This window comes from Drosophila ananassae, chromosome XL (genome assembly GCF_017639315.1).
Source record: "Drosophila ananassae strain 14024-0371.13 chromosome XL, ASM1763931v2, whole genome shotgun sequence".
Classification (NCBI taxonomy): domain Eukaryota; kingdom Metazoa; phylum Arthropoda; class Insecta; order Diptera; family Drosophilidae; genus Drosophila; species Drosophila ananassae.
The window spans coordinates 689,594-701,711 of NC_057931.1; the positions used below are offsets into that span (position 1 = coordinate 689,594).

Below are 12,118 nucleotides of genomic sequence, written 5' to 3' on the forward strand. Positions count from 1 at the left end.
AAGGGCCGCGACGGCGGCTCTCGCTTTATGCTTATTAGAATAAGGACCACGCGGGGAGGGGGCTGACGGCTGAAACGAAAACCGTTTAGGCGGCGCGAGGTGGGCCGTGGGTCGGGGAGGGGCGTGCCAGGACCCATTGAATTTAGAGTCTCGGGTCGGGGCGGCAGGGCACGAACAAGAAGAACAATTCGCATGCAAATGTAGCGGGCGGGTGGCCCGTGGCCCGTGGGCCGCCCCCCTCAAATGGCCAAGTAATGGCAATTATTGCCATCGCACGCCATTGCCCCACCTCCTCCCCAGCTCCAGCTCCAGGCCCTGGCCTTTGGGTTCTGAGCCACTTGTCCGGCTGAGTGAGCGTTTTATTATGACTTTAAGTTGATGGCGGGCCTCCTTAGTGGGTCAACTTGAAATTAATTACGGCTGGCCGTTGACTAAGGCTCGGACTGCTCCTGACTGGCTCCGATATGGGACCAGGAATGTCACCAAAGTGGCCCGCTCGGAGCTTTGGGGCAAATATTATTCATATTCGCATTCGGGGCGGGGCGGGGAGAATTTCGAGTGCGGTTGCCACTCTGCAGTTTCTGCCCTTCGTTTTCGGAGGAAAACACTTTCTGGTAACCAGGGCGTATACTTGATATTTTATTGCGTATACGCAGGGTGGGCAACTGGGTGCTACGTTGCGTATACGCACTGTACTACTCGTCCGCCATTCAAATTACGTATACGCCCTGTTTAAAAACTTCGCATAAATCAGTTCGATCTGCTAACTTTTCGCATAGAGGTGCCCGAACTGGCAGAGTCGTGGCGCAAATTGTTTCTCCTGGCTGGCGACGGCCGGGAGGTCCTTCGTGTCTTTAATATGCGGCTTGCGTGAGCCATAAAAAGGGGCCACCGGACTGGGTCTCCCGGGCAGTGGCCACCGGGCCAGCTTAAGCTCACTTAACACGTTGGCCCGCCGAAGGAGTTATCCGGGCCTCTTGCATTTTTCATACCCTATTTTCTTAACGTTTTTATTTGCCCCTGCTCCTCTGCTCCTGGACGCTCTCCGCAGGAGTGATGTAATGGCCTGCGCAGCTTAATTGTCCTTTAAGTGCATATCGCAGCCCGGTTCGGGCCGACCCCCAGTCCCCGGCCGGCTTAATCATATTTAAGCCGGCTTAAAGTCGGCACTCTCCTCTCCCCTTTTCGTCCTTTGCTGTTTGCCTTGTTTTTACGCCGCATGTCCTTGTGATTTCCACAACAATCGCAGCTACAGCTGCAACTGCAACTGCAACATCCTCGGCACCTGCAGACACCAACGGCCGACCGCCCAATCGCACACACTCAGCACTTAATATCTTGAGGTGGCGGGGCGCCAGCAGCCAGGGCTTTTATTGTAATTTTATGCACTTATTTACATAAGCGTAGTTAACGGAATGCTCCATCATGCGAAATTATTACGAATATTATTACATTTGCGCGCCACTCGGCGTGGCATTTGGCCATAACAATGAACAGGGAGCTGGAGCTGGAGCTGGAGCGAGTGCGAGGGCCAGGGTCGGGCAGGTGCCGCGCTCATGCCACTCAAAATCCAATAAATAATTTACATTAACCAGTGGCAGTGGCACTGGCAGTGGCAGGAGCAGCAGCAGCAGCCGCAGCAGCGAGGGCCAATGCCACACTGAGTGCGGCCACAATAAGGCAACATGATTAATTGGCCTGCCTTCGATTCGGCGTAATCATAATTGCAAAAGTCGGCACCCAATGAAAGGTGGATCGAGTCAATGGAGCAGTTAATCAGGCAAAAGGAGTCGATTACAATCAATTGCCTGCCAGAGGACGAAGGACGGGCGGCCAATCAGGCCGTTAATGCTGCAAATTGCACTTAAAAAGCAAAGAGCATCGCAGGACTACAGTGGCAGGCCCTGGCTCCTGGCTCCTGGCTCCTCCTAGTGCTTCTGCCGTAGCCTGTAAATAGTAGTTAACTTTTGAGTTCCATCCCACAGTGCACGAACCCCACCCAGATTGAAGCCTCTGTCCAAACTAACAACACTCCGACACTCTTGCTCACTAATCGGCCTGTGAACTCTGTCAAGCGCCGCCACTAATCCGAATCGCTATTCCCGCAGCCTCCGCCCCCGTGCTGGAGCAGCCGCCGCAGAACGTGACCGCCCTGGACGGGAAGGACGCGACGATCTCCTGCCGGGCCGTGGGCTCCCCCAACCCGAACATAACCTGGATATACAACGGTGAGTCTGAGCATGCCGCTCCTCTAATTAGTGCATCGCAAATCCCTAATCCCCAGTCGCTAATCGCAAATCGCTAATCTCTTCCTTTGTCTACTCTCTGTTTTTGTTTGCCCGCTAACGTGTAATGTGTATTGCTAACACCGAACTGCCCTGTCGTGCCCTGCCTGCCAATAATCCGACCCCGCATCCTGCCACCTACCAACTGCAACTGCAACACGTAGAAACCCAACTGGTGGAGATCTCCAGCCGGGTGCAGATACTCGAATCCGGCGACCTGCTCATCTCGAACATCCGCCCCTCGGACGCCGGGCTCTACATCTGCGTGCGGGCCAACGAGGCGGGCAGCGTCAAGGGCGAGGCCTTCCTGAGTGTCCTGGGTGAGTATTATCCTGCTAACAGCCGTCCTGCCCTCCTGCCGTCCTGCGTTTGTTATCCCCGCAACTATTATCCCAGCCCGCAATTAATTGCCCGCCGCTCCGCCGCCTTGCTGGCCTCGAGTGCCTCCGTCTGAGTGGCCGGCGTTTTAGGTTTTAGTTTCCTGGCCACAAAGCCCTGCCGGCCAGGGTGGGAGTCTGGCCCGGAGCTCTTAGCTCGTTTTTGCCAGCAATTACACTTGCAGCTTGCACTTGCCCCTAAGCGGTGGCGGTGGCTCTGGCCAGTGCCACTCTTAGATCCGAGCCACTTAGCCTTGACCCCTGGCTGTGGCCGGGAGTAATTAATAGCCAGTCTCACAGACTTGTTGCGAAAGTTTGCGGATAATTCGGCTGTCGTCGCCGGGAGGAGGCGACTCGCCTCGTCGCCTCATCGCCTCGTGGAATCAAACTGTCGCCACTCTTCCGAGTGCCCTGCTCGCCTTAGCCCCGTCTGCCTTGCGAGAGGCGCCACTCGATGGCAGGACTCCGATGCTGTCAGCAGTCCCCGCCCCCACCCCGGCAGCTGCAATCCGGGCGACCACTAAAGAGATTTAAATTAGGTTTGTCCGCCAAAGCGCTATCCGCTGGGCACCTGGCCGGCCCTAATATCGCATTAACTCCAAACTGCCTGGTCCGATAATAATAATGTGTGCGGCCACAGAAACAGTGGCGTGGCTTGGGGGGATGGGGGTCTGGAGGGGCTTCAGTGTTTAGTTTTAAATGCAATCCGAAACAATCCGAATCGGGGGGCGCGGTTCAAGTCCTTCCAGGGACGCCCCTGGCCCGCCCACGACCACCCGCCTTGTGTGGAGGACTCCCCGGGCGGAGCTTCAATTGCTTTTGTGATAATATACAAATCCGGCGGTAGGTTCGCACACATGTCTATGGCTTTGACTTTTCAGAGAGAAAACGGGAAAACAGGAAAATCCGGAGCTCAAATGATTTTTGAAGGGCTCGCCCGCCCTGCCCTGCCCTGCCCTGCCCGGCCATTGTGTTGTTTGTGTAATTAAAGTTGATTTGCACATGCAATATTTTTGGCCCAGAGCGCCGTCCGTGTGCGTCCTCCTGTCCTCCTGTCCTCCTGTCCTCCTGTCCTCCTGTCCACCATGCCGTTGCATGTGAATGCGGCTCTGAGTGTGTGTCGGCCCTAAAAGGCAGCATCAATGCGCGGCTAATTGGCAAAACGCTGCCGCCCAGTGGGGAGGGGAATTCGGACACTGGCCCGTGCATCCCGGACACTGGACTGTGACCGGGCATGGTGGACGGTGCAGACTGCAGACTTTACCACTGCGGCCACCAAACTGATGGCAGTTTTCCATCACCATCACCCCGCGGCCAGCCCGACCAGCCCAACCAGGCCGACCAGCCCGGCGCGCTTTATTTGGTGCATAAAACACAGTGCCCAAGTCCGAGGAAGAAATAAAAAACAGAACGAGGTCCGTGGGTCGAGGGAAGCGACTGCTTGATGCCCTGGATGGGGCTTGGGAGGACCTGTGGCTATCAGATAACTATCAGACCAGTCGAGAGAACTCCAGAGGCTATGCCAGGGTATGCCAGGGTGCCAGAGCCGGCAGTCGGCAGTCGGCGGAGTTCCCGAGTGCAGTGGAGTGAACAGTGCAGTGCAGTTCATTTCGTCAGTCCGTCCGGCTCTCCATATGGGAAGCGGCTTGGCTTACGGCAGAGCCAGCCACCAAGGGCCAGCCAGCACCACCTCCGGAATCAGCCCCACAGCCATACACATGTCCCACCTACCGACTCACCCATTCACCAGGCCACCCATCCACCCATCCACCCATCCACCAGCCACCGACAATGTCTGGGCCACGGGGCGCGTTGAACTCTCGATGCATGCGGGCCAAGTGACTGAAAAGGGATAAAAAGAGAACAAATAAAAGGGAAACGAATACGGAAGAGCGGAGGAGCAGAAAAGCAAAAGAATTCCGGCCGGGGAGGGGCCGAGGGCAGAGACCATCAAATAAATAAAATCAAAAGAGAAAGCCATACATAAAAGAACAAACGGGCGGAGAATGCCGCAAGTCAGTTGCGGGCCGAGTGGCAAGACCGACCCACAGAATACCCTGTAGGACGCACCACTCCGGGCTTGTTGCACGATGGAATGCGAGTTGAACTAACTGCCCCTTGTAGAGCTCCCGAAACCCTCTTAATAACCGGCTCAGCACTCCCCTGACCTCTGCTGGCCAGGATACTCGCCACACACCAGCCCGGTGTGTCAGTTTTGGAGCTTTAAAGCCTCCCAGCCACTCCTCCCTGCCACTGCCCTGGAATGGGCCGATAAAAGTGGGCTGGACCACGGCGACTTGTCAATGCCACGACTTGCGGTGGCCGGTCGCCGCCTGCCGGGTGGTGGCTCGTTTAATCTGCATTGCCGTGTTGTTAATGTGCTCCAGTGGATACTCCTTTATATATTCCCCCACATATTCTCACTCCGCATCTCTCCACTTCTCTCCCCCAGTGCGGACACAAATCATCCAGCCGCCGGTGGACACGACGGTGCTACTCGGACTCACCGCCACGCTGCAGTGCAAGGTGTCGAGCGACCCCAGCGTCCCGTACAACATCGACTGGTACCGCGAGGGCCAGGCGGCGCCCATCAGCAACTCCCAGAGGGTGGGGGTGCAGGCCGACGGCCAGCTGGAGATCCAGGCGGTGCGGGCCAGCGACGTGGGCAGCTACGCCTGCGTGGTCACCTCCCCCGGCGGCAACGAGACCCGGGCCGCCCGGCTGAGCGTCATCGAGCTGCCCTTCCCGCCCAGCAACGTGAAGGTGGAGCGCCTCCCGGAGCCACTCCAGCGCAGCATCAACGTGTCCTGGACACCCGGCTTCGATGGCAACAGTCCAATCTCCAAATTTATTATCCAGCGACGTGAGGTCTCCGAATTGGGTAAGTTTTTCGCATTTTTTTTATCTCTCGGTACGGTAGCACGGTAGCGGGACTACGGTTATAGATATAGCTCCGGCGTATATAGCTGCATATATACATTCTCTGTATATATGTATAACATATCCATGAAATCGTAATTTGGTAGCTCCGGTAGTTGTGGGTTGCGGTGGTTTTGGCTTGTACTGGATTTATGATTTATGGGCGGGAGGCCATGAGGGCGCACAGTCGCCGCTTTTGTTCCTCTCCCAAGTAATTTACTCACATTTGCGTGCATTTCCATTCACTTTTTAAATTAAAGGGGGGGACCCGGACGGGCTGCCTCCGCAGAGCACCCAAGACTCCGATGACTTTATTACTAAATGAACTATATTCCGGAATAAACAAAGCATCGCCGGCGCACTTGAGGCGCCGAAGGGGGCCGAAGTCCAGCTATCCGTTCAGACCACAACCAGACGCCACAAAGAATCACTTTCTGATGTATATTTTATCCCGTTCTCTTCTCTTCCATTTTTTCCAATGTCTAATATCCAATACCAACCGGATCGGACTGAACATATCCCTAACACGTTGTATATCGATGATAACTTGCACTTCCGTCGGACTAACTTGCGATTGTAATTGTTGTTTGCACTTGTTTCATTGCATCGAACATCTCATCACCAAAATCCACATCTCATCACGGAACACCACCGCCCCCACCTGCACCACACTTGTATATCTGACTCCCACTCACATCCCCCTAATCACATCACCCACTCCCACCCCACCCCGCCTGCTGTTCTCCAACACATTAACATCACAGAAAAATTCGTAGGTCCAGTTCCAGACCCCCTGCTCAACTGGATCACCGAGCTGAGCAACGTCTCCGCCGAGCAGCGATGGATCCTCCTCGAGAACCTCAAGGCGGCCACCGTCTACCAGTTCCGGGTCAGCGCCGTGAACCGGGTGGGCGAGGGCTCGCCCTCGGAACCCAGCAACGTCGTCGAGCTGCCCCAGGAGGGTGAGTACTCAGTCCCCCCACAGCCCTAATCCTGTAAAGCCTTTAATTCGCTCTTGCATCTCCCAGTCGTAACCGTAATCGTATTATGTTGTATTTTATTCATTTGTACTCTGTGTGCTTTGCTTTCCTTGAGTTTGTGAATATTTATTTGAGGCCGCCAGTAGAGGTGAGCGCCTCGCCTTTGTACTTAGCTTAGGCCTTCGATTTTTACAGATTCTTTATTGATTTTTATTAAGATTTACAACCACGTTTGAGTATCCTTACAAGCACCCTTGTAGGAATATAATCTCCAGCCCAAAAAATTCAAAAAATGGGGGTCAAAAATTTAGTTTCCAGATTTTGATGAGGATTTTAAGGGAATAGTTCCAGAATTCGAAAGAGGTATCCCTTTTGGAGATCGGATGCGAATTGCCGAAGATATAGCGATTTTAGTGCTCAGAAGTGGAAATCCAGGATTTCGAAGGGGTACCCCCAGAAAAAATTGAAAAATGGGGGTCAAAAATTTTGTATCCAGATTTTGATGAGGATTTGAAGGGAATAGTTCCAGTATTCGAAAGAGGTATCCCTTTTTAAGATCGGATGCGAATTGCCGAAGATATAGCGATTTTAGTGCTCAGAAGTGGAAATCCAGGATTTCGAAGGGGTACCCCCAGAAAAAATTGAAAAATGGGGGTCAAAAATTTTGTATCCAGATTTTGATGAGGATTTGAAGGGAATAGTTCCAGTATTCGAAAGAGGTATCCCTTTTTAAGATCGGATGCGAATTGCCGAAGATATAGCGATTTTAGTGCTCAGAAGTGGAAATCCAGGATTCCGAAGGGGTACCCCCAGAAAAAATTGAAAAATGGGGGTCAAAAATTTTGTATCCAGATTTTGATGAGGATTTGAAGGGAATAGTTCCAGTATTCGAAAGAGGTATCCCTTTTTAAGATCGGATGCGAATTGCCGAAGATATAGCGATTTTAGTGCTCAGAAGTGGAAATCCAGGATTCCGAGGGGGTACCCCCAGAAAAAATTGAAAAATGGGGGTCAAAAATTTTGTATCCAGATTTTGATGAGGATTTGAAGGGAATAGTTCCAGAATTCGATAAAGGTATCCCTTTTGAAGATCGGATGCGAATTGCCGAAGATATTGCAAGTTTAGTCCTCAACAGTGGAAATCCAGGATTTCGAAGGGGTACCCCACTTAAATGTGGAAGGTAGGTGTCTAGAGCTATGTTTTAGGAATCATTGTAGGAGTTACGAGAGTTGTCACCATTTTATTTTCGTTTTTATAATTTTGTGGATACTCGTTTTGTCGAAAGACTCTTCAGTTGGCTCGCTTCAGTTGGTAGCACTTTTGATTTCGTTCCGAATGATTTGCGCCCTTAGTTGGCTGGCAGTGACTACTGTACAGTGAGGACAGAGTCGAGCCGCCCTGTATATGCCCTGTATAGTGTAAAAAGAACTAATTCTGAACTCCTGTATGTATTGTACTCTTTACCGCCATCGTTGTCGTCGCGCAACGCGAATGCTAATGAATATTGAATACCGCCGTTGGTCGCCTGCTAGAGTTTCCGCTTCACCGAGGTATAAGTTACAACTAGCCCAGAGGCACGCCCCCACCACTCCCCATCACACAGACACACCCACACACTATAATATATCCAAGAACACACTATCTCGTCCCCAGAAGGAGAGAGAAGTAGCAGCTCTCGTTTGCGTAGAATCCCCCTTCGCACAGATCTCTGACACTCTTTTTGCTTTACCCAACGCAGCTCCCTCGGGACCCCCCGTAGGATTCGTGGGCTCCGCCCGCTCCATGTCGGAGATCATCACCCAGTGGCAGCCGCCCCTGGAGGAGCACCGCAACGGCCAGATCCTGGGCTACATCCTGCGCTACCGGCTGTTCGGCTACAACAACGTGCCCTGGTCCTACCAGAACATCACCAACGAGGCGCAGCGCAACTTCCTCATCCAGGAGCTGATCACCTGGAAGGACTACATCGTGCAGATCGCGGCCTACAACAACATGGGCGTGGGCGTCTACACCGAGGGCTCCAAGATCAAGACCAAGGAGGGCGTGCCCGAAGCCCCGCCCACGAAGGTGCGGGTCCAGGCCCTGAACTCCACGGCGGCCAGGGTCAGCTGGATCCCGCCGAACCCGCAGCAGATCAACGGCATCAACCAGGGGTACAAGATCCAGGCCTGGCAGCGCAGGGACATCGACGGCGAGTGGCGGGACTTCGAAAAGCGGATGATGACGGTTCCGCCCAGCCTGATAGACCCGCTGGCTGAGCAGACCGCCGTGCTGAGCGGCCTGGAGAAGTTCGCCGAGTACAACGTCAGTGTGCTCTGCTTCACGGACCCCGGCGATGGCGTGGCCAGCATCCAGGTGCCGGTGAAGACTCTGGACGACGTCCCGGACGAGATCACGGCCCTGCACTTCGACGACGTTTCAGACCGATCGGTCAAGGTGCTCTGGGCGCCGCCGCGCTTCTCCAACGGCATCCTCACGGGTTACACGGTGCGCTACCAGGTGAAGGACCGGCCGGAGACGATGAAGTCGGTCAACCTCACGGCTGATGACACGGAGCTGACGGTGGAGCAGCTGCAGGCAACGACGCACTACTGGTTCGAGATCTGCGCCTGGACGCGGGTGGGCAGCGGAACCCCCAAGTCGGCCACCATCCAGTCCGGGGTGGAGCCCGTCCTGCCCCACGCACCGACCAGTCTGGCCCTCTCGAACATCGAGGCCTTCTCGGTGGTGCTCCAGTTCACGCCCGGCTTCGACGGCAACTCCAGCATCACCAAGTGGAAGGTGGAGGGCCAGACGGCGCGCAACATGACCTGGTTCACCATCTGCGAGATCAACGACCCCGACGCGGAGACCCTCACGGTCACGGGCCTGATGCCGTTCACCCAGTACCGCCTGCGCCTGAGCGCCACCAACGTGGTGGGCAGCTCGCGGCCCTCGGACGCCACCAAGGACTTCCAGACCATCCAGGCCAGGCCCAAGCACGCCCCCTTCAACGTCACGGTCCGGGCGATGAGCGCCCAGCAGCTGCGGGTGCGCTGGATTCCCCTCCAGCAGACGGAGTGGTACGGCAACCCGCGCGGCTACAACATATCCTACAAGCCGCTGGAGAAGACGCCGGGCGCTATTCGGGGCGTGCCCCGCTCGGTGGTGATCGAGGACCACACGGCCAACTCGCACGTCCTGGAGGGCCTCGAGGAGTGGACCGTGTACGAGGTGCGGATGAACGCCTGCAACGACGTGGGCTGCTCCCGGGAGAGCGGCACTGCCGTGGAACGCACCCGCGAGGCCACGCCCAGCTACGGGCCCCTGGACGTCCAGGCGAACGCCACCTCCTCCACCACGGTGGTGGTGCGCTGGGGCGAGGTGCCCAAGCAGCACCGCAACGGCCAGATCGACGGCTTCAAGGTCTTCTACGCCGCCGCGGACCGCCCTGGCCAGCCCGTGCTCCACAAGACGATCCCCAGCAACTCCACCTTCACCACCACGCTGACGGAGCTGAAGAAGTTCGTCGTCTACCACGTCCAGGTGCTGGCCTACACGCGGCTAGGCAACGGCGCCCTCAGCGCACCGCCCATCAGGGTGCAGACCTTCGAGGACACCCCCGGAGTCCCGTCCAACGTGAGCTTCCCGGACGTCACCCTGACCATGGCCCGCATCATCTGGGACGACCCGATAGACCCCAACGGCGAGATCCAGGCCTACCAGGTCACCTACACGCTCAACGGCAGCGCCAACCTGAACTACAGCCGCGAGTTCCCGCCCTCGGACCGCACCTTCCGGGCCACCCAGCTGCTGCCGGAGAAGTACTACAGCTTCAGCGTGACGGCCAAGACGCGGCTTGGCTGGGGCAAGACGGCCACCGCCCTGGTGTACACCACGAACAACCGGGAGCGCCCCCAGGCACCGTCCGTGCCGCAGGTGTCGCGCAGCCAGATCCAGGCCCACCAGATCACCTTCAGCTGGACGCCCGGACGCGACGGCTTCGCCCCGCTCCGGTACTACACGGTGGAAATGCGCGAGAACGAGGGCCGCTGGCAGCCGCTCCCCGAGCGCGTGGATCCCCTCCTGAGCTCCTACACGGCCCTCGGCCTGCGCCCGCACACCACCTACCAGTTCCGCATCCAGGCCACCAACGACCTGGGGCCCTCGGCCTTCAGCCGCGAGAGCGTGGTGGTGCGCACCCTGCCGGCCGCGCCCGCCGTCGGTGTGGGCGGGCTGAAGGTGGTGCCGATCACCACCACCTCGGTGCGGGTGCAGTGGGGCGCCCTGGAGACGGGCATGTGGAACGGCGACGCCGCCACCGGCGGCTACAGGATCCTCTACCAGCAGCTCTCCGACTTCCCCACCGCCCTGCAGTCCACCCCGAAGACGGACGTGCACGGAATCAACGAGAACAGCGTGGTGCTCTCCGACCTGCAGCAGGACCGCAACTACGAGATCGTGGTGCTGCCCTTCAACTCCCAGGGCCCCGGCCCCGCCACTCCGCCGGCGGCGGTCTACGTGGGCGAGGCCGTGCCCACCGGAGAACCCCGGGCCGTGGACGCCGCACCCATTTCCAGCACTGAGGTGCGCCTGCTGTGGAAGCCCCCGAAGCAGAGCATGCAGAACGGCGACATCCTGGGCTACAAGATCTTCTACCTGGTCACCTACTCGCCGCAGGCCCTGGAGCCGGGCCGCAAGTGGGAGGAGGAGATCGAGGTGGTCTCCGCCACGGCCACCTCGCACAGCCTGGTCTTCCTGGACAAGTTCACCGAGTACCGCATCCAGCTGCTGGCCTTCAATCCCGCCGGGGACGGACCCCGGTCCGCCCCGATCACGGTGAAGACTCTGCCCGGAGTGCCGAGTGCTCCCCTGAACCTCCGGTTCGCGGACATCACGATGCAGAGTCTGGAGGTGTCGTGGGACCCCCCCAAGTTCCTCAACGGCGAGATCCTGGGCTACCTGGTGACCTACGAGACCACGGAGGAGAATGAGAGTGAGTGACTCTGACTATTGGCCAAAACTGGTACCATTTCTGACCTTTGCATCCTCTTCCCTTCCAGAATTCAGCAAGCAGGTGAAGCAGAAAGTGTCCAACACCACGCTCCGGGTGCAGAACCTCGAGGAGGAGGTCACCTACACCTTCACGGTGCGCGCCCAGACCACGGTGGACTACGGACCGGGGGTGAGTGAGAACGTGACCACGGGGCCCCAGGACGGCTCTCCGGTGGCTCCGCGCGACCTCATCCTGACCAAGACCCTCTCCAGCGTGGAGATGCACTGGATCAACGGGCCCTCGGGCCGGGGACCCATTCTGGGCTACCTGGTCGAGGCCAAGAAGCGAGGTAAGTGGCCAGCGCTGTCTCCTCCGGTTGTGGATGCCTCCTACTCTCATATTTGAAATCTGTCTGTATCTTCTTGATCCCCTCCTTACCATTTGGTGGCTTGGTTCTAACCGAAATCCTTTCCAAACCCAAACCGTAATATTTGCGAAATGCTTGCGTAGAAAAAGGAGATCCGGCGTTTGTTTGTAAGTATTTCCGAGCCGTAAAGAGTAGAGTTTAAGAGACCAGACTG

General features: G+C 56.7%; 1 protein-coding gene across 21 annotated transcripts in view; it reads left to right on the forward strand.

The window, feature by feature from the left end:
* Positions 1–12,118, forward strand: part of LOC6503862 (protein sidekick) — a 69,639-nt gene that overhangs the window by 50,423 nt on the left and 7,098 nt on the right. For 10 of the 21 annotated variants that reach the window (XM_044717003.1, XM_044717002.1, XM_044717001.1 and 7 more), the window contains 8 exons: positions 2,109–2,228; positions 2,450–2,605; positions 5,115–5,543; positions 6,346–6,543; positions 8,095–8,112; positions 8,301–11,537; positions 11,605–11,886; positions 12,048–12,071. In XM_044717003.1, coding sequence (XP_044572938.1) covers positions 2,109–2,228; positions 2,450–2,605; positions 5,115–5,543; positions 6,346–6,543; positions 8,095–8,112; positions 8,301–11,537; positions 11,605–11,886; positions 12,048–12,071 — 4,464 coding nt within the window. The remainder of the gene's footprint in view (positions 1–2,108; positions 2,229–2,449; positions 2,606–5,114; positions 5,544–6,345; positions 6,544–8,094; positions 8,113–8,300; positions 11,538–11,604; positions 11,887–12,047; positions 12,072–12,118) is intronic. The other 11 variants (XM_044716995.1, XM_032452514.2, XM_044716996.1 and 8 more) reach the window with 7 other exon arrangements.